At 39.2% G+C, this 22,611-nt stretch overlaps 1 protein-coding gene across 2 annotated transcripts in view; it reads right to left on the bottom strand.

Annotated features, from left to right (window-relative positions):
* Positions 1-2,206: 2,206 nt before the first annotated feature.
* Positions 2,207-22,611, bottom strand: part of OTC (ornithine carbamoyltransferase) — an 81,253-nt gene continuing 60,848 nt past the window's right edge. For both annotated transcript variants that reach the window (XM_036744326.1, XM_036744327.1), the window contains 5 exons: positions 19,328-19,450; positions 12,011-12,064; positions 11,561-11,710; positions 7,898-8,035; positions 2,207-2,688 (listed from right to left, as the gene is read on the bottom strand). In XM_036744326.1, the coding sequence (XP_036600221.1) occupies positions 2,629-2,688; positions 7,898-8,035; positions 11,561-11,710; positions 12,011-12,064; positions 19,328-19,450 (525 nt within the window). In that variant the 3' untranslated portion in view covers positions 2,207-2,628. The remainder of the gene's footprint in view (positions 2,689-7,897; positions 8,036-11,560; positions 11,711-12,010; positions 12,065-19,327; positions 19,451-22,611) is intronic.

The following is a 22,611-nucleotide window of genomic DNA, read 5'->3' as shown; positions in this document are numbered from 1 at the left end:
CTTCCTCACCTTCTGACTGACAAGGAGAATTTCAGAGTGCGGAATCACATAAGTGGTGCAGTCTGAGGTGATGCTGAGGTATAAGCTGTGGCCATTCCTGTGGGAGACAGATTTACTGAAGATGCAGGTTTTGAAAGCTGAAAACGCTGATGAACTGGGAAGCTAAGATATTTGAGCTGGACATTAACATGAGAAGTGAAGAACTCAAACGTGAGGACAGGTGTTGGTTTTGAAAAGAAAAATTATGATCCATGTGCTGAACTCCTTTAAGAAAAGAAAGAACATGACTGGAGGGCTGGAGGAGCAAAGTATTAGGATCAAATTCCTTTTTTTTTCTAAAATATAGATCTGACCATGTCCCCTCTCTGCTTGATAAGTTATAGTGACTCTCTTACCTCCAGAACCAAATATTCAATTCCAAGGGATTGGACATAATTATGTCAACAGATGGAGCAGTGGTTGAATAATGGTGGCCAAGGGAGGGCATGGAAGTGGTAATGGGGAGGAATATGCCAACTCTCTCTTATAGCCTCTCATGGTGGGAAACATCAAAGGTAGCCAAGGATGAGGGGTTATAAGAAATGATCCAGGTTTCATTAAACAAGAGGAAACGGAAAGACTATGGGAAAAAGAGGTCTTAGGGGAATTTGGTCCTGAGAGAGGAGGAGTTTCCAAGGACAAACTAGAAGAGGTAAATAGACCAAAAAAACAACATATGGGCAAAGGGCTGTCCCTTGAGACAAAGTACCCTGAAATGTCCAGCAAAAGGCAGGAATGGCATTTGTACTTGCCCATTTGTTTCAGTGGTCCCTAGAAACAGTTTTGGCATTTAAGTGTTTTCCTAATTGGAAAATAATCCTGGATACTGTCGTTTCTAAACAGCAGTTACCTTTGACAGTGAGAGCCATGAGAAGATTCACAGTTCAAGCCCAGGTTACACTTTTCCTTGTGGAAATTCAGCCCAGTTATGGTCTTTTCATTTTTTTCCAGTAACTAGCTTTTGTTGAAACCCTATACAAGTCAAAGTCACCCTTGGCAGTTTATAGGAGATTTTTTTTGACTACACATAACAGCACCAGACTTTTTTGCACAAACAATTTTATGGATTCTTCATTGAACATCTCATACATAATTTATCTCCTGCTGATTTGTTAAGGTCACAGCTGGCCAATCTACAACTGTAATACCATGTAGGTGGAATGCCAAGGAAGTGATTTCACTTGTTTTACTCTTCTTTGTGAAATGTCCTTATGAAGAAGCACTTAACTTTTTGAGGTCTGATATTTTACAATTATTCAAAACACATGAATCTGATTTTGATTCTAAGAAAGCAACACAGTGCCATGTGTCTGTGTATGTGTATGTGTATGTATATATATTTAGGTATATACATACATATATATATATATATGGAGACAGAGATAGAGAGACAGAGAGAGAAACTAGAGAAAGAACTGTCTCAAGCTGTAATAGTTCTATAGGAATATCTGGAGGTGAGTCATATTAATAATAATGATTGGCACACACTTAGAGCTTTAAGTCTGCCAAAGGCTTTACAAACATCATTTCACTGGAGCCTTCCACCTTCAGAAATAGGTACTATGAGTATCATTATCATCATCTTACAGAAGAAGAAATAGAGACTCAAGAAGTCTTTGTCCATAGTTAAGCAGCTAATGCCAGAAGGATGTGAACTTAGGGGAAAGGAACATAAAGTCAAAGGAAAAAAATTGGCATTTTAGCCTCTTGGCTGGCTGTCAATTGTTTATAAGTTTTTGCTTCTCCCCTGGGTGGGACATGTGTACTTAGTTATGTAAACAGAGATGTTCTACTAGCAAGGGCTAGCCCAGTGTGGTAACTCTAAACATTCTTTTAAGAGTAGCTAGATTTCTGTTTTTAAAGATATCCAACCCCCGCCTTCCTGGAAGTCCTGGCAAGGAACAGCAGAGTTTGGCTATAGTTAAGCTGCCTCTTAGGATTATTACCACCCCCTCCTCCACAACAGAACGTCCGGTCTGTCCTGCTGGTATCCTTAATAGTGTAATGTATTTGAGAAGAGAATTATTTGGCCTTGCTGGTAGCCAAGGATTGCTGTGTCCTTCTGAAAGGGCATGAAAGCAACCTGTATTCACTGCCTAATCCCTAGCTTAAGAGGTCATTATGGGGAAAACATTTCCATAAATCTTAAACTGCTATACACACACAATGTTATTATTATTTTATTATTACAGACCTACCGAACAGCTGATAGTGGGTGCAAATCACTGCAGGTAATGATCCATTGAGCTATCACGAATAAGTCATATAACCTGCTTTGTGAGTTGTTTTCTCATGCTGAAGTGGCAAACCCCAACAATCTCTAAAGGAATGCTCAAATTCATTCACTAAATGACAGTTAAGAAGTATAAGCCAAATACAAACCCTATTGAGCTTTAAACAGTGAAGCAAAAAAAAAAAATACAAATGACAGAGCTTCACAGTGGCAAAACAATATTGTACAATCCATCTATTGGCTATATCAGGGAATGGCTCAATTCTTTAATCCCCTTCCTCCTCCCTCTGCCTCCCCATGGACCAGAATATACTGTTGCTACAAAATATTTGTCCCCCTTGGAAAGAACCGAAGCATCAGAATGTAGGCTTCTGCAGCTGTGGTGAGTAATCCGTCAGCAGGGAAACCATGACAGCCTGCAGTGGAGATGAGAAGGAAAAGAAAGAAATTAATACACATCAGAAGTGAATGTGGTGCGAGAACCAGGTGGAGGGAAAAGAATGGGCTGGGGATAAAAATGAGCTTTCTCAAGCAAATCATAATTCAGACTGTGCTTTGTCAAGATGCTGAAACACCTGAAGTGATAAGGGGATGATTCTGCACTACATTTGTTTTTATGCAGGTGAGGAAGAGTCAAGAGGGAGCAGACCAGCCTAACTATACAGGCGATCCATGTGGTTCCTAAGGAATAATTTTAGGGCTGAATAGAGAAGAAAAAGACACTCATCCATGAGTGACTTTTGCAACCTTGAGGGCCTTCAAGAGATTAGCTGGTGAAGTTCTATGGGTCATCACAGGACTGTTGTTCACCGTGACACTTACTACAGCCAGTATGGATCAAGGGAAGTTTGAGGGGGTCAATTGAAGATCAGCAAAAAGCAAATTTGCTTGGGATTGGCCAGCCAGTTTGGGTTTGGGTGATCGTATTGTACATAGAGTGATGAAGCAGAGAAACAGCTTGGGTTTGAGGCCTCATCTAAGGCTTTCTAGCCATTTTCGGGCACTATTCCAGGGTTATAGTAAGGGTAAAAAGAGATGGCACATGTGAAAATCTTTGGAAACTGTAAAGTGTTATATAAATGCCAGTTGCGGTTCACCAGCACTCACTGTCAGCTTGCCTATGAAAAGTTGCACAAAACAAGGATTTTGGAAGGTTCTCTCCCTGCTATCCACTCCAGCCGTCTCTTGAATCTTTGTCTTCCACCTAATATACCTATCGCTGACCTATACATGATCTATCTGTTCATGGATTGGTTTAACATTTATGTTCCTGTGTTTTCTCTGTAATCCTTTATCCACCTCTTTCTTGGGTTGTAAACTCCTTCCTTGAGGGGAGTAGGTGGAGCAGCAGATAGAGAGCAGCGGGACCTGGAGTCAGGAAAACCTAAGTTCAAATCTGGCCTCAGACACTGCGACCCTGGGCAAGTCTCTTAAGCCTGTTTGCCTCAGTTTCCTCATCTGTAAAATGAGCTGGAGAAAGAAATGGTAAACCAATCCAATATCTTTGCCAAAAAAAACCCTAAATGGGGTCACAAAGAGTTTGACATAACTGAAATAACTGAACCAAAAAAAGTGAATGTTTTAAATTTCAGTTCTGAGGAATCACAGCAAGCTAGAGCTGGTAAGGGATTTTAAAGATGGTTTAATCCAGAACTCATTTGACAGAAGGAAAAACAAAATGAGAAAGAGAAGGAACAAGCATTTCTACAGTGCCTATTATGCCTCAGGTGCTATGCTAAGCACTGTACAAACATGATCTCATTCCATCCTCATCTGATACCCTGGGAGGTATGTGCTGTTATCTTGTAAGAGGAGGAAATTGAGATAGACAGAAGTTCAGTAACTTGCCCAGGGTCACACAGCTAGTGTCTGAGGCTGGTTTTGAATTCACATCTCCCCAACTCCATGCTCAGGTCTCTATCCACTGTGACACCTAGCGGACAGAACCAGAGCTGGGATGCAAGCCCATGCTTTCGGAGTACTGTGTTCCTTACAAAATAACATGAATTCAAATTCTATTTTAAAAATTTATCAAATATTTAATGCGTGTAGAGCAGTGTTTAAGGTGCTGTGGGAGTTCAGATAAGACATGATTCTTGCCCTCATGGAATTTACTTTAGTTATAAGATAAGCTGTTACTGCTAAGTCATTTTTCAATAGTGTTCAATTATTTGTCATCCCATTTAGGGTTTTCTTGGCATTTTCTTGGTGGGGAATACTGCAGTGGTTTGCCATTTCCTTCTCCAGCTCATTTTTTGCAGATGAGGAAACTGAGGCAAACAGGGTTAAGTGACTTGCCCAAGGTCCCAGAGCTAGTAAGTGTCTGAAGCCAGATTTGAACTCAGGAAGACTCATCTTCCTGACTCCAGGTCCAGTACTCTATCCACTCTTCCACCTGGCTGCCATAAAACATAATCACAAATATGATATATAATAACATAAAATACCACATGATAAATACGTTAGAGTGCTATATAACAAAGTAGTACGTGAGAACATTATATGGTGGAATAACTCTTGAATTCAAAATCTGTGGACCCACATTTGGATCTCAGCTGTGCTACTTATTATCCACATTACTGTGGACAAGTCATTTAATCTTTCTTTCATCTGTAAAGACAGTTAGGTAGCACAGTGGATAAGGCACTGGGCCTGGAGTCAGGAAGACTCATCTTCCTGTTTTCAAATCTGGCCTCAGAGACTTACTAACTGTGAGACCCTGGACAAGTCATTTAACCCTGTTTGCCTCAGTTTCTTTATCTGTAAAAAATGATCTGGAGAAGGAAATAGCAAAACCCTCCAGTATCTTTGCCAAGAAAGCCCTAAATGAGGTTATGAAAAGTCAGGCATGACTGAAAAATGACCGAAAAACAACTTCACATGTAAAACAAGAGGATTGGACTGGATGTTCCCAAAGGTCCTCTACCATTCTATATCTTAGGGTTATAGCTCCATATTGGGGAAATATCTTTGATTTATTTTACCGATGATTAAACTGAGGCCCAGAAAAGTTAAGTGACTTGCCTAAAATAACACGGCGAATGGAAGACATAAGATTTGAATTCAGGTCCCTGCGGATTCCAAGTTCATCACTCTTTTTGTGCAACACATTCCAAAAATATTGAATGTAGGATTAGGAAAGGCTTCACAGGGGAGATGTTTTATTAAAATGGCAACAGTACTTAAGGGACAATATATTTAAAGTATTAGTATAAGTTGATTATTTTGTGGGTGACCTGCCTATCACATTATGTGAAATTTATAACCTCTTTTTATTAGTCCTAGGAATCACGTCTCATATTTTTTTAATGGCTTCAGAAATGAGCGCTCGGGGAGTTCTATAAAATGTGACTGATTTTCTCCACTATGTTGCTGTGTGTTTTTGGCATCCACATTGAAGTGCTTTCTGGAATCAGACTTCCACTGGGTTGTCCAATTGCCTTATGCTTCATGGTCACGGCAAAATCTGCTGGCAAGGAAACAAACCCATCTGAGGTCTGTCAGGACTGCTGACTTTGCCCTGTTCTGTCCCTCAGGGATAGGGAGATGCTGCCTTCCTTGGCAACAGCCCTTATTGCTGGGAAAAGCCAAATAATCTCAAAGAGTAAAGAGATGTGTCATGCTTTAGAGCAATGAATATCAAACTAAAATACAAATGGGGGTCACTAATTCATACACAATGATTTCTGTGGGGATATATATTGACTCAGTTTTAAAATGTCATATTATCTATGTTTTACTATATTTTTATTTTATTTATGTTTTGTTCAATATTTTGTTAAATATTTCCCAATTACATTTTGGTCTGGTTTGGCCTGCACTCAGGAATGTCGTGGGCTACAATGTGGTTCATGGGCCATGTGTCTGATACCTCTGATTTAGAGAATAAGGATGTTATTTGGGTTAACAGCCACTTTGGGATGGTTACAGTCTTTCTCATAGGATCATAGATTTGGGTCTGGAACCTAGAGATCCTTAGATCAACCCTGACATTTCATGCAGGAGGAAAATATAGATGAGGCCCAGAGAAGGGAAATACTTTGGCCAAAGTTACACAGGTAGTGAGAGACATACAGAGTTTGGATTTAAATCCATATCCTCTGGTTCCAGACCCAGAGATATTTCCATTGCAACATATTGGCAGGGAAATTGTCAAAGGGTCAAAGGTTTTCATTGTACAAGAAAAAACTAAGCTTTCATGCCTCAAACGACCCTAGAGACGCGTTTAACTGAGGACTATATATCTGTTAGAATATGGACTAGCTATTGATCAATAACACTACATTGTATGTATATATACCCATGATCACATGAACACACACACACACACACACACACACGCACACATAGACTATTATGGACGGAGCAAAATAGTTTACATTACAGCGAATTGAATGTGCCCAATCGTGCCCAGCTATGAAACTACCCAGGGTGTTAAAAGTCAGCATCTTTGCTTTAAAGCGATTTACAAGCACTTGAAAGTCAGCTCTTCATCATGTTTTTACAAAACACCATGTATTAACCATGAGAGGTATCTCAGCACAAGGGCTCAGATTGAGATTTCCCTTACATTTTCCCCTGCTGTTCAAATGAGACTACATGCGGAGCTTACCTCTGTAGAGAAGCTAGACTTGAGCCCTTAGAATATATATGTGTGTGTGTGTGTGTGTGTGTGTGTGTGTGTGTGTGTGTGTGTATGTATATGTTAGCAAAGCTGGCCCTGGTGGTGGTTTTGTGTGCAAGGGCTGAGAAGAATCAGGTGGACAATATTTCCTCCTGAGTGTGATTAACTAAAAATATTCTTAATGCAATAGGGTTCAAATATGTTATTTCTCCTGCTAAAAATGGCCAATCTCTATATAAATATCATTGTAGTACACTTTATTATTTTCCAGAATTCCTTTCTCAATTTCTAAGGAAGACAAAGTTAAAAAATTATTAAGGCTGTGTCATCATTGGTGTTCCAATTATTTTCTGACAAAAATAAAAGCATTTATTATGTCACTTCTTGCATTATTGAGCTAATATGGTTAGGCACACATTCTTTTTTCAAAATTCAGATAATTGTCTCTGTCTAAGTCCAGCAAGAACAAAAGACTATCCTTATTATCTAGTACATAAATTTAGAACTTCAAAATACCAAAATTCTCCCTTTCATGCAAAGGCACCCAAACTTTAGTTCCAAAAAGAGCTATAGTAGGGTGAGTTGAGCATGTACTGTATCTTAATCACATCACTAGGATGAGAAAGACAACATAGTCTATAGGGCAAGTGTTCTTAATTTGTTTATGTGTTATGGGTCTCTTTGGTAGTTTTGTGAAGCCTTTGGACACTTAAAAGGAATGTTTTCAAATGTATAAATAACATACATAGGAACAAAATGGAAATCAATCAGCATGAAACTAAAGATGTTATTTTTTTTCCATCCAAGTTCATAGACTCCCTGCCCTCACTCTGAAATCTGTCTACAAATCTATGGATATGTTGAGAACGCCTGATGTGATTTTGGACTTAGAGTAAGACTTGGGTTCAAATCTTGCTTCTAACACTTAGTAGATAGTGTGTGACTATGGGTAAATCACTTCATCTCATCAACCCTTAGGCTAAACTCAGCTTAATTCTTACCATGATTGTCCATTTCCTGTTTTCAGCTTCTGGAAATACAAGTGATCTTGGACAATAAAATACTTCATCATCAACTTCTTCTGGTTTTCTGGGCAAGCAATGTAAAAATGTCCAGTTGGAAGCAGCAACTCCAGCCGTCTAAGAAAAAAAAAAAGGAAGAAAAGGTAAGTGAGGACTAAGTACACTTTGGCTGAGCAGGCCATGTGTATAGGCTTACTTGTATTCCTTAATATCTGGTTGGTCAGTCAACAAGCACACGAGGTTGGAAGTGTCTCTAAGAGGTCAATACAAAAAGGAGATCTCTGAATCGTGTGTGTGTGTGTGTGTGTGTGTGTGTGTGTGTGTACACTTTTAATTTGCTCCTTGAGATCAGAGACTATTTCATTTCTGTCTTTGTCCATGTCAAAACACCTAACACAATGCCCAGCACATAATAGGTACTCAGTAAATTCCTATTGATTAATTGAGTTATCTTTATTCCCAGGGTAAGTTTCAAATCACTAAAATGTATGATATGTCCTCTACTAGAAGAGATGATCTTAAGGCCAATGTTAAGTGACATAGTACATAAAGAGGTCAGGCAGACCTGAGTTCAAATCTGATCTCAGATCCTTGCTAGTTGTGTGAGACTGGGCAAGCCATTTAATCCCATTTGCCTCAGTTTCCTCATCTGTAAAATGAGCTGAAGAAGGAAATGGCAAACCACTCCAATATCTTTACCAAGAAAAGCCCAAATGGGGTCACAAAGAGTTGGGCATGTGTAATAGCAATTAGATTTGAAGATCTTTCCCACCCATTAATAGGCCATGTGACCTGCTTATGTCACAGGAAACCTAACACATATGTGGTGGGAGGAGCTTCCTGACAGGAAAAGGAAGTTATATCAAGAAAATGCTGAGAGAGAGAGAGAAAGAAAGATGTTATGGCTACTAATGGCTGCTAATGGCCACCTTTGTGATTGTTAGAACTGAAGAGGCTGACTTGGCTGTAATGTGAGTTTGTTTTGGGGAAGGCCCCAGCAGGGGGTCAGAGAGGTTTTGGGATGGCAAGGCTCCAGGTTGTTACATTGTACATTGAATGTTTTGGGTTCCTTGCTGTTATGATGAAGTGGACTGACTGGCTGTGGGAGCTGAGCATTTGGTTATAGGATATGGTTCTCTCCTGTCTGAATAAATGGTTTACTTCTTCTACCTTCTATGTGGAGAGTCTCATATACATTGTGATACAGAATCACATAAGCATTTTGACAATTATCATCTATATTGTTACTATTGACTTACTGTTTCAGCACAACTGAAAATGACTGAACAACAATAACAAATATATGACCAATTGCAAGAGACTCATCCAAAGCTATAAGAAGATTGTTTTGGTCATCATGTATAGATCTAGTCTCTAAATATTTGATTCTAGCCTTTTATATACATTAAGCATATTAGTTTAAATAATTCACAAAATGAGTACTTAGATTATAGTTCTGATTATTTTCCATTTTCATCCTGATTATTTTAATTTTATTTAGTATTTAGTTCTTGAAATTACATTTTTAAAGCTATTAACTTGGCTTTTCCCTTACATAAGAAAAAAAAAATCACATTTTTACCATCTCTCCCAATCTTAGAATTGTTGCTTTCCAAACGAGATTTATATTGTCCTTACTAGTTTAGTTCCAAGTTCAAGACATTTTTTTTCTTGAGTCTCCAGAAATACTGACGGATTGGCATGGAAAAGGATATTTCATTCTCCTTCTCCCTCTCCCTCCTCCTCTTCCTCTCCCTCTCCCTTTCCTTCCCTCTCTCTCTCTCTCCCTCTCTCTCTCTCTCTCTCTCTCTCACACACACACACACACCCCACATATATATCATTAAGCTGAATATAAAATATAGAGAAAAGTGAAAAGAGAATTTATCTAGGAATTAAGGGACTTGAGTTCTAATGTTTACTCTGCTACTAACTGTGGGACTATAGGCAGGTGACATCAACTCTTTGGAACTCAGTTTCATCTCCTGTAAAATGAAGGATATTGGACTAGACAGACACCCAAATCCCTTCCTGTTCTAAAATCTTGTGCTTTTCTGTCCCTCAAACCCTACTATTCAACACCAGAGGGATCCCCTGTAATTTGTGGCCAGTTTGGAGTAGGGTCAATTAATGATCTCCCCATATGGAAGCATAGATTTATGAGAGGAAGTATGGACTAGTAGAATGAGCCCAGACTCTAGAGTCACTTAATCTCTCTGAGTTTCTTTCTTCATCTGTAAAAGGAAGGGATTGGACTAAATCTCTGAGAGCCCTTCTAGGTCTAGATCAAGGGTTCTTAATCTGTAGCCTATGTTCCCCTCCACCACCACTCCACCCCCTGCCAAAGGGTCTATTGATAGAATTTAGGACTATAATATTGGAAAACAATTACATCTATATTTCAAAATAATTGGTTTCCTTTGTAATCCTAAATATTTTATTTTATATATTTAAAAACACTATTATTCTCAGAAGGAGTTTCATTAGTCTGACAAAAGGGTCCATGACACAAAAGAAAGGTAAAGAACTCCCAGCTCTAGAACCAGGAGAACACTGTACACAGTAACAGCAACACTGTATGATGATCTACTATGAATAGTTTAGCTACTCTCAACAATACAATGATTCAAGGTAATTCCAAAGGACTCATGATGAAAACTGTCATCCACCTCCAGAGAAAGACCTGATGGAGTCTGAATACAGACTGAAGCATACTTTTTCTTTACTTTACTTTTCTTGTTGTTTTTGTCTGTGTTTTCTTTTACAACATGCCTTACAGGGAAATATGTTTTGCATGACTGCACATGTATAGCCTATATCAAATTGCTTGCCTTCTCAATGGGGGAAGGAGGGAAAAAAATGAGGGAGTGAAAGAATTTGGAGCTCAAAATCTGAAGAAAAAGAATGTTAAAATTGTTTTTACATGTAATTGGGGGGCAAATAAAATATTAACATAAAATGAACCCCCAGCTCTGGGTGTATAATCTTTTGATTTTAAGCCCCAGCTTTGCCTATTTAACTACCTGTGTGACCTTGAACAAGTTATTTAACTTTTAAGGATCCCAGTTTCCTTGTCCATAAAAGGAGGAGATTGTACTAGATAACATCTGAGGTCTAGCTCAGGGCTAAATCTAAGATCCCATGTTGATTCCTTCTAGGGAGATCGCTTCACCAAATTTGGCACTGGATTTCCTTCAAGGTATTTAGGAAATACCCCAAGATCAGATCAGGAGTGCAACTGAAGGTATTATAGTTCCTAACATGATCCTGGAATAATCCATTCTGATCTTCAAGGGACTTAAGAAAGTAGACATAATACAGAATAAGACTATAATGAAAGAAAAATTACGAGAAATTATGTGGCTCAAAAAATGTCACTGATGTATTTTTTTCAGTCTCCTAATGCCTTATAATGACACTTTTTTTTAAATAATTGTGAAAATTCTCTCTACTGCCTGGGCCCCAGCTTTGCTACATCCATACAAAAATCTCTTTGCAAAGGGCACAACTAAACTGAGAGAGGACAAAGAGTTATTCATGGAGAGGAGAAAGACACCCTGATCTCAAAGTGAAGGAGTAATTTTATGGTTCTTGCCTTTATAAATGGAATTAATGAACCTATAGAAAAACATCGATTCGTACCTTCATTGTTATCTGGTAACCTCGAAAGTCTTGTAACCTCTTGTTCTTCTCTTCCTCTTGTCCCATGCTTATCCATGTGTCTGTAATTAAGACGTTGCTCCCTTGGGCCGCTTCCATTGGATCAAAAGTCAGGGATAACTTGGTACCATGCTAGCAAAATGAATGAGCAGATTAATGGCCCTTGAAATATGAAGACAAGATAGATGGATAGATAGATAGAGATATCTATATAGAGATATAGATAGATAGAGATAGAGATACAGATACAGATATAGATACAGATACAGATATAGAAATAGATATAAATACAGATACAGACATAGATGTAGAAACAGATACAGATATAGATACAGATACAGGTATAGATATAGATACAGATACAGATACAGATTCAGATATAGATATAAATATGGATGTAGATGTAGATATAGATATGTGAGACCATCATACCTCTTTAGCATATTGCTCTGCTAGTTTGGTGATACCAGGATCTGGTTCATAACCCTGTCAAAAAACAGATTGAATTGTTAATTTGTATCTGTGTTTGTGTGTGTGTGTGACACATATGGGTTTCCTAGGGACTCATCTTTCATTGGAGTTAGGATTAAAACAAATTATGCAGCAAAGAAGATTACCCCCTCACAAATGACATATTACATGATTCTTTCGAACAGGGTGAGTAAACTTAATGGTCCAGTCCTCTCCAATAGAATGAAATGGAATAAACTCTTTATAGGAAAGAAGTGTGAACTGTGCATTTGATGCTATAAATTGCCACATTTTTTTGTAGTTTATGATTATTAAGGGGCAGCTAGGTGGAGCTATGGATAGAACACTGGGTCTGGCAATCAGGAAGACCTGAGTTCAAATCCAACCTCAGACACGTACTAGCTGTATGTGATTCTGGGCAAGTTACTTAAGCCTGTTTCTCTAAGGACCTCATCTGTAAAATGAGCTGGAGAAGGAAGTGGTAAACCATTCCAGTATGTGAACAACAACTACAAATGATTATTAAAACACTTGATGACTTTATTTTTTTTTTAGTTTTTCATTTTTTAAAATTTTATTTAATTTATTTAATATATTTAGTTTTCAGCATTGATTTTCACAAGAATTCGAATTACAAATTTTCTCCCTATTTCTACCCTCCCGCCCACTCCAAGATGGCATATATTCTGGTTGCCCCATTCCCCAGTCAGCCCTCCCTTCTGTCACCTCACTCCCCTCCCATCTCCTTTTCCCTTCTTCTCTTATAGGGCAAGATAAATTTCTACACCTCATTGCCTGTGTATCTTATTTCCTAGTTGCATGCAAAAACTTTTTTTTTGTTTTTGAACATCTGTTTTTAAAATGTTGAGTTCCAAATTCTCTCCCCTTTTCCCTCCCTGCCCACCCTCTCTAAGAAGGCAAGCAATTCAACACAAGCCACATGTGTAGCATTATGTAAAACCCTTCCACAATACTCATGTTGTGAAAGATTAACTATGTTTTGCTCTTTCCTAACCTATCCCCCTTTATTGAATTTTCTCCCTTTACCCTGTCCCTTTTCAAAAGTGTTTGTTTTTGATTACCTCCTCCCCCTGTCTGCCCTTCCTTCTGTCGTCCCCCCTTTTTTATCTTCTTCCTCCTTTCCTGTGGGGTAAGATACCCAATTCAATAAAACACTCGATCACTTTAAGATAAATCCAAGTAATCTGGCCATTTCTAATATAGAAGTTTTAGATTTTCTAACCTTGATGTTGCTTCTAAATTATTTTAAAAATGAGCTGGTTCTCCTACATCCTCTTAATAATTTTGCCACCTAGATTGCTAAGACAAAACACTTTGCTTTTTCTTACTAGCTTGTGCTAATTTTTTCCCTTCTTAAAACCGCCACAAGTTGAGACGTTTGCTTAATTCTCCAGTCTGATTCTAGGCTATGTTTCAAAATAAATTTGCTTATTTTTGTTTAGTAACAAAGGTGATAATGGCAATTGGGAAGTGTAGGCACAAAGCAATAAATGACTATTTTGAAGGGGGTAGAATTAAAAAGCTTCCTAGAGGTTAAGAAGTGGAATGAGGTCCAATGATGCTACCATCACTCTAATGAAGGCTGTCACCACCTCATTGTTGTTTAATCATGTCCAACTCTTTGTGATCCAATTGAGAGTTTTCTTGGCAAAGATACTGGGGTGGTTTGCCATTTCCTCTCCAGCTCATTTTACAGATGAGGAAACTGAGACAAACAGCTAAGTGATTTGCCCAGGGACATACAGCTAGCAAGTGTCTGAGGCCAGATTTGAACTCAGGAAGAGAAGTCTTCTACTGTGCCACTTAGCCTTGTGCCTCACACCTGGACTATTGGTCTCTCTGCCTCAAGACTATTCCTCATTCTAGTCAGTCTTCCACTCAAGGGCCTAAGTAATCTTCCTAAAGTTTAGGTCTAATCTCAACACTCCTTACCCATCCCAAACCCCTCTTCACCCCCACAATAAAGCTTCAAAGGTTCCCTATCACTTCCAAAATCAAATATAAAACTCTCTCTTTGGCAATCACAGTTTTTTGCAACCTAGACTCTTCTGGCCCATTAAATTTTGAGCTCTTTGAGAGCAGGGATTGTCTTTGCCTTTTGTTTTTCTCCTATTGCCATCACTTAGCACAGTGCCTGGCCCATAGCAGGTATTTAATAAATGTTGATTGACAGACTGACCTTTTCAGTCTTCTTACATCTGGCTCTTCTCCCACACCTCTCTGTATCCCCTCATGCTCTTCCATTCAGGGACACTGGCCTCATCACTGTTCTTTGCATAAAATGCTCCATGTCCTGATTCTGGCCATTTTCATTTGCTAACTCCCATGCCTGGAATCCTATCTCAACCTCCTGTCTTCCCTGGCTTCCTTCAAGTTACAGATAAACTCTCACCCTCTACACACCAGTGCCTTTCTTCTGTTGATTATCTCCAATTTATCCTGAATATAGTTTTTCATACTTGTTTATGTGTCATCTCCCCTATTGGACTCTGAGCCCCTCAAAAGCAGGGACTGTCTTTTGCCATTCTTAATATTTCTAGGGCATAGTGCAGTGCCTGGCACAGAGTAGGCACTTAATAAAATGCTTATTGACTGACTGATCATCCCAAGACAAGAATCAATAAGTGTTCCAAGAACAGCTGAAGAGGTTTGAAAATGAGAAAACCATCCAACACAGGGTAGTTCAGAGCACAATTGAAAATAGAAGTTCTCATACTTTGTCTTAGAAAGCTGAAGTCTTTACTGACCCTTGTATGCAGATGAAGGTACCAGATAAAGACTGATAATCAAGCTCATGTCAGTCAAACTTTTCCATATTTACAATAATATAAAAATTGCTATCAACCGTAGGTTAGGGCAACGTTTTAGAAATGATAGGATGGGGACTGGACCTGTGATTTCATTGAGATAGGGAACTCTGAGGAGAGGATACTCCCCCCTATCAATATAGATTAGCACGTTCCTGGCAATTTGTGATCTTAGAGATCTTAGAGTCTAGAACATTGTAAGGGTAATAATAATAATTGTTATATAATTATTATATATTACATAAATTATAATAATAGGAAGCAATTACATAGACTTAAACATCTGCAAAGGACTTCACAAATATTATCTTAACTGAGCCTCACAACCTTGAGAGGTTGGTGCTATGGTTGTCTCCATTTTAAAGATGAAGAAACTGAGGCAAGTGGAGGGTAAATGATTTGTCATGGGTCACCCAGCCAGTAACGGTCAGCTAGGTGCTGAAGTGGATACAGTGTTGGACATGGAGTCAGGAATACTCCTCTTCCTGAGTTCAAATCTGGTCTCAGACGCTTACCAGCCATGTGACCCTGGGCAAGTCATTTAACCCTGTTTGGTTCAGTTTCCTCATCTATAAAATCAGCTGGGGGAGGAAATGGCAAACCACTCCAACATCTTTGCCAAGAAACCTTCAAATGGGGTCATGAATAGCCAGACACATATGAAAATAACCGAATGACACCCAACTAGGATGAACTGGAGGCAGAATTTGAACTCGAGTCTTGCTGGCTTTGAGGCTCCCTCACCGTCCCCTAACTGATTTTTTAAGTTGCTTTGCTTTTCAGTGTAAGCTATGCTAAGTCAGAGTGATGCAGGGAGGCAGATTAACTATGGCCAGAGAGGCCTTTCAGTATTTGGTGAGGCAATAAATCTTCTGGCTTTATCTTTAAAGAAAGCAGAACTGCTAATAAATGCTGCCTTTCAAATTTATGGAGCCATTCCAGCACTATTTGAATTCCTAGGGGATTAAAAAAAACAAACAAACCCGAACATAGCAACCACAACAACAACCAAAATTCCTGGCCAAAGATTTAGCTAGTTTTTAATGCTCTTTATCATTTAAATGAGTTTCTGCCTCAAAACAGTGCTGTAATTATTTGTAATATTGGACTTTTTTTCTTTCAGTAGTAATGAAAGACCTTTGACACTCAATAAAATGTTTAAACTCTAATTTTTCCAAATAAAGTATTTCATAAATTTTATCCATGAGAATAAATGTTATATATGTATATTTTGTCAATAAAAACAAACCTAATAGCAAATCTTGCACTTAAGCAGTAGGATTCCAAGGACTTTTAAATGAGTTTTCTTTTTTCCTTCATGTTGAATGTGGGCATTATCTTTACCTCTATTCTCTCCTTGCCCCCGCTTCCCTCACAAACCTTTTCAAATCCAGATTCTTCCATTTAGCTAAGTTTATGTTGTTAGGACAGGGAGCATCAGCTAGATATTTCCCAAATGTGAAGCTTCCAACAGTTGCATTTCTCTTTTTGTCTGGATAGAGGGGTAGGCCTGGAGTCAGGAAGACCTGAGTTCAAATCTGGTCTCACACACTTACAAGCTGTGTGACCCTGGGCAAGTCACTCAACCCTGGTTGCCTCAGTTTCCTTATCTGTAAAATGAAGGAAATAGCAAACCACTCCAGTATCTTTGCCAAGAGAACCCCAAAAGGGCTCATGAAGAATCAGATGTAACTGAAACGACTAAACAAGTTGTCATTACTGTGCTGGCCCAGTGAGTGCAGGGATAATAGTGAGAGAGGAAAGTAGAGGATGAGACACAGAAACTCGTTTTTATCTTTGCACGATTCCAACTGTCGTACAACATTACTTACACTTCACATTGCCTGTCATGTGTGACTGAATGTCTGGAACTCAAGAAAGAATGATGAGTTTCTATTCTCCGTAGAACAGTGGGGACTTTTTTTAACTTTTTTTTTTTTATAACACAGTAGGCTGTGCAAAGGTTTTAGCTATGTGAGGGCTAATTTATGTAGCTTGGCAGGGAATCCATTCATGTATCTAGTGTAGACAGCAGTGCTAGTGGGGGAAATGGCTGTACTTTGTTACTTTTAAACTCTTTTTTTTTCATTTTCAACTCAATAAGCATTTCTTAGGTATGTACTATGTGAAAAGAATTCTGCAAGGACCCAAAGAAAAAAAAATGAAAACTAGTCCTTGTTTCTAAGGAGCTTACATTCTCTTCAGGGACATAAAAGAAAAGATATGGGCTAGGAGGTGGTACCTAATCTAAAACCCTTGAAGGAAGCTCAAAATTCTAGAAGGTGGAGGTCAATTCTGCATTTATGAAGAACCTCATGTGATAAGCGCTGGGGATACAAAAAAAGCAAAAAGCAAAAAAACAAAAAATAAAGAATCCCCTTCCCCCCAGCCAGAAAAAAGAAAAAAACAGTCTCTGAAGGAGCTCACAGTCTTATGGTGGAGATAACTGAAGTACAAACAACTTATTACATACACGTTACATACAAGATAAATTGGGAATAAAAAGGGTGGTGGTGGTGGTGGTGGTGGTGGTGGTGGTGGTGGTGGAGAAGCTAATATTAAGGAGACCTAGAAAAGAATTCTTGCAGAGGGTGGAATTGAAAGAAGCCAGGGAAGCCAGGCGGCAAAGATGAAGAGCATTCCAGGCATCAGGGACAGACAGTGAAAACATTTGGAGTCATATAGATGAACTATATCTCATATATCAAATGGAGTGTCGTGTGCAAGAAACAGAAGGAGGGGTCACTGGATGGAAGATTTACGTCAGTGGGGGTGGGGAGGAGGGGAATAACATGTAAGAAGACTGGAAAGAAGGAAGGGGCCCAGGTTATGCAGGGCTTTGAAAGCCAAGAGATTTCATATTTGATATCAATGATGATACCCATGTTGTGGGGCTGGGTGACTAGGAAGTTAGTGGTACCCCCAACAGTAATAGAGAAGTCAGGAAATGGGGAGCATTTGAGGGGGAGAAATAATTCACACCCAGGCATCTGTTTGATATTTGATACCTGGAGGTAACAGAGAGCCAGTTTATTGAATGTGTATGGGGAAGGGGGAAGGGAGGGCGGTGTGTGTGATGTGATCAGACTTGCACTTTAGGAAGATCACATCAGTAGCTGAGAAGAGGAGGGGGTGAGCTGATGAAGACTTGAACCAGTGTAGTGGCAGGATCAGGAGAGAAGGGAACACATACGAGACACATTACAAAAGTGGAAATGAGAGACCTTATTGTATATGGGGTGAGAGAGGGAGAAATCAAGGATGATACCTAGATTGCAGGGCTGGGTGACTAGGAGGTTAGTGGTACTCCCATCAGTACTAGAGAAGTTAGGAAGAGGAAAGAGTTTGGGGGCGGGGGGAGGGATAATTCACAACCAGGCCAACTGATTCCAAACCTAGCCATCTTTTCATCGCATAAAATGATGCCATCTATTTGCCTCCGTTTTATGTCTTACTTGTCTTACCATTATCTTTGTTGGTGCCCTGAAGCTCATGTAGTCCATTTATAGTTCCTATCCATCTCTCTCTCTCTCTCTCACTCACACACACACATACACATACACACACACACACACACACACACACACACCATTTATAAACTAATTTAATGGGTCACCCATCAAGCCTATTGGTCACAGGCAGGTTGGTGTAGTCATAACAGCGAAAATTTGTACAATGCCTTAAGATTTGCAAAGAGTTTTACAAATATCTCATTTGATCTTCAAAATAACCCTGGGAGATAGGTGCTATTTATATCCCAATTTTACTGATGCAGAAACTGAAGCATCAGTGAGTAAGTGTCTGAGGATAAATTTGAACTCAGCTCTTCCTGACTCCAGGCTCTATCTAGTACACCACTTAACTGCTTCTATTGTGGGTAGAGAGCTGAAGTATAGTCAGAAAACTGGAATTTAAATTCTACCTCAGCCACTGTTAATGCGATCATTGTGCAAGCCTCTTAGAATTGCATAGAGACTCAGTTTTTTCATCCACAAATGAAGGATAATAAAATTTTGGACACTACCAAGTTTACAGAGACGTAAAGAATGTCCTTTTTTGCAAGACTTAAAGTGCTATATAGATTATTATTCAACTGTATGTTGTTGTAATTATGTTTTTATTTCCAACACAGTTTTGAATCATAAGACTGCATGATTTGGAAGCTAGATGAAACCATAGAGATTATTTGCTCAGCCTCTTCATGCAAGGCTTGCAGAATTTAAATGACTTAAATGATACTTAAGTTATTTATATCCTATTATATGCTATTTATATCACCGTTTTACTGTTGCAGAAACTGAGGCATCAGCTAGTGTCTGGGGGCAGATTTGAACTCAGGTCTTCCTGACTCCAGGTCCAGTGCTCTATCTACTGAGCCTCCTAGCTGCCCCAATGTTGTTTTAGGAAAATAAATTTTCCTTCCCTCCCATTAGCAGACATCTTTTCCTACCTTAGGTGTAGCCACCTGCAGATTCATTCCAAATTTAGCAGCACTCATCATGATGGAATGAAGGATATTGTTCCCATCACCGATCCAGCTGAGGGTGAGGCCTTTCAGATAACCATAATGTTCCTGTAAAACAAGTGATGTGAGTAACAGACTATGGCTGGGAGGAGACAAAGGGAAACCCATCAATTGGAAATGCTGGGTTTCCTTCTCTTCCTTCACCCACTCCCCCCGAAAATAGAAGAAACATTTCCAGCTTGGATCTTAGCCACTTGGTACTAGATACTGTCCACATCCATATCGATACCTATACTCTAAAATGTCATTTCAAATTTTAGAAATCCATGATATAGCCATTCACTCTACCACTTCAGAGTACAGTCTTTCTATGCCTTAGTTAAAGGTTTCATGGGTTGCCATGACTGATGACTTATCACTTTGCAGACAACCTATCAGTGAGCCTTTCTGAATTTAGTTAAGATAAGACAGCAGAAGTACAACATATAGTCTGTTACCAGGTCAATGTTGGAAGTATTTCTGGCTTGGAAAGACAGCTATTGATAGTCTCTGAAAACCAGGGTCACCTCCATATCTTAGATTAAGAAGAAAACTTACATCACAAAATTATTATTTCACTATTCCTGGTGGAAAAGGAGTCACCATTTAAACTACTTCCACAGTCTGAACTTTTCACAAGTTCTTTTCCACTCCAGATTATGACTTAATGTGCTCCTTCGCACCCTGGAGATTCGTGGCATCAAAGCACAATCCATCATGGTTCAATTAGATATGGATAAATAACCTCTCTTTTTTACAGTAATAACCCTATTTCCTGACAGCAATAAGAGGATTGTGTATTTTTTTCCCCATCTCAAACCTCACACTTGTTTTTTCATACTATTTTGATTGATTTTATGAGATAGGATGTTAGCCACATTGTGGCTTCTAGGGGACTCTCAGGTGCCATCTAGAAATCCCTGCATCCATATCCTTGGACCCAGAGATTCTACTGGCAGGCATATATTCCAAGGATGTCATTGACAAAAAGAAAGTTTCCACGTGCATCAAGATATTTCTAGGAGCACTTTTTGTGATAGCAAAGAACTGGAACCAAAGTGTTGATGATCAGTCATTTCAGTCATGTCTGACTCTTTGTGAACCCATTTGATGTTTTCTTGGCAAAGATACTGGAGTGCTTTGTCATTCCTTCTCCAGCTCATTTTACAGAGGAAGAAACTGAGGCAAACAGGATTAAGTGACTTGCCCAGGGTCACACAGCTAGTGAGTATCTGAGGCCAGATTTGAACTCAGAGAAATGAGTCTTCCCAACTTTAGGCCTGACGCTCTATGCACTATGGCACCACCTACCTGCTAAACAAATTGTGGTACATGAATGTAATGTAATAATTATTGTGCTGTAAGAAATGATGACTACAGAGAAGCATGGACTTATAAGAACTGATGCAAAGTGAAGTAAGTGGAACCAAGAAGATATACAAAATGACTACAACAATGAAATTGGAAACAACAGCACCCATAGAACAATAATAATTTTTTAAAAGTGTTACAAAATTACAAAGAAACAAGCTTATCTCCAGAGAGAAGATACAACAGGGCACCTCCTCTCTCCTTTGCATCGGTGGGGGAATCAACAAGTGTGAAACACTGCTTATAATGCCAGATTTGTGTGTGTGTGTGTGTGTGTGTGTGTGTGTGTGTTGGTTTTGTTGAATTTTTTTCTCTTCTTTTTAAAAAAGTTATCTGTTATAAAGTATTGCTCTTTGGAAGGGAGAGGATTAGGGAGTAAAGGGGGAAATCTAGGTGATGTAAAAACAAAAACTATCATTAAAATCAATTTTAAAAAGAGAAGAGACTCAATTCTTCTAAATCCCCTTAGCTTTAACTGAGCATCATTTATTTCTCCTAAACAATAATTCCTAAATAATAGCACACACTTCTGTTGATCAACAGCAGAGTCAGCTGTTGTCAGCCATTATTGGCTGGCCCAAAGACGATGGATCGCTTGGCTGTCCAGGGACACTGGAAAAAGGAGAAAGAGTAGTATCTTTTCCCAATACTTTTACATGCCCCATCATCACTTCTATTCATGTTAGTAAGAAGTTCAAGCAGAGAGCCTTGCTAGTTACACAGCATATAAACTTCTACTATTTTTGTCTCTCAAAAATAAGCGCAATTTATTCAAGTCTTAACAGAAGAGCATGACCCAAGTTTGATGACAGGTATATCTGCTTATTGACCTTATACATATATGGCTAACCACCCGTGTGGTATAATTTTTTTTATTTTTTTTTGGAGGGGGGAAAGAGAGGGCAATTGGGGTTAAGTGACTTGCCCAAGGTCACACAGCTAGTAAGTGTGTCAAGTGTCTGAGGCTGGATTTGAACTCAGGTCCTCCTGACTCCGGTGCTGGTGCTCTACTCACTGCACCACCTAGCTGCCCCTAGTTTTTTTAACATTTATATAGTGCTTACTTGTGCCAGGCAGTGTGCTAAACACTTGACAAATATTATCTCATTTGATCTTCACAACAACCCTGAAAGCTAGGTGCTGTTATTATCCCCATGTTACAATTAAGAAAACAGAAGCCAGCAGAAGTTAAGTGACTTGCCCAAGGTCACACAGCTAGTAAGTATCTGAGACCACATTTGAACTCAGGTCTTCCCAACTGCAAACCCAGCACTCTATCCACTGCACCACCTTCAGTGATCCCTTGCTTGAAATTATATACTCAGCAGCTTACAATTAATGCCTGTAATTTTAGCACTGGAACTGCCCGTCTTTCCATTAAGCCCTTGTGTTTTCAGAAATGTTGTTAAAGTACAAATAGCCCAAGGGAAGGTGATGTGCTCCTTCATAATCAGCCATTAATATATTACCATTGGCTGGTTCATCGGATTCACCCGAGCTCAAATCTGGCCTCACACACTTGACACACTTACTAGCTGTGGACCTTGGGCAAGTCACTTAACCCCAATTGCTCTGCCTTCCTCCCTCCAAAAAAAAAAAAAAAAAAAAGAAAAGAAAATTCTGCGATGGTAGGTCCAGGGAAGGCCTTGGCAGTACACCATAATGGAAGCTAGGGGCACCTCGGCAGCAGTGGAAATGACAGAAACGGAGACAGGAGAAAGCCCGAGGCACACTTCAGGTATACTGCATATGGGCCTAGAGTTTTTCCTCTCTTCGTTGGTTGGCTAAATGAATCCTACAAGGGGAACTTTTGGTTCATTCTACTTGGAAGTCATCTTAGCAGCCCTAGAGTAATCAGA

Source organism: Trichosurus vulpecula, chromosome 2 (genome assembly GCF_011100635.1).
Source record: "Trichosurus vulpecula isolate mTriVul1 chromosome 2, mTriVul1.pri, whole genome shotgun sequence".
NCBI lineage: Eukaryota > Metazoa > Chordata > Mammalia > Diprotodontia > Phalangeridae > Trichosurus > Trichosurus vulpecula.
Note: the sequence above shows the minus strand (reverse complement) of the source record. Positions and strands in the feature narration are given on the sequence as shown.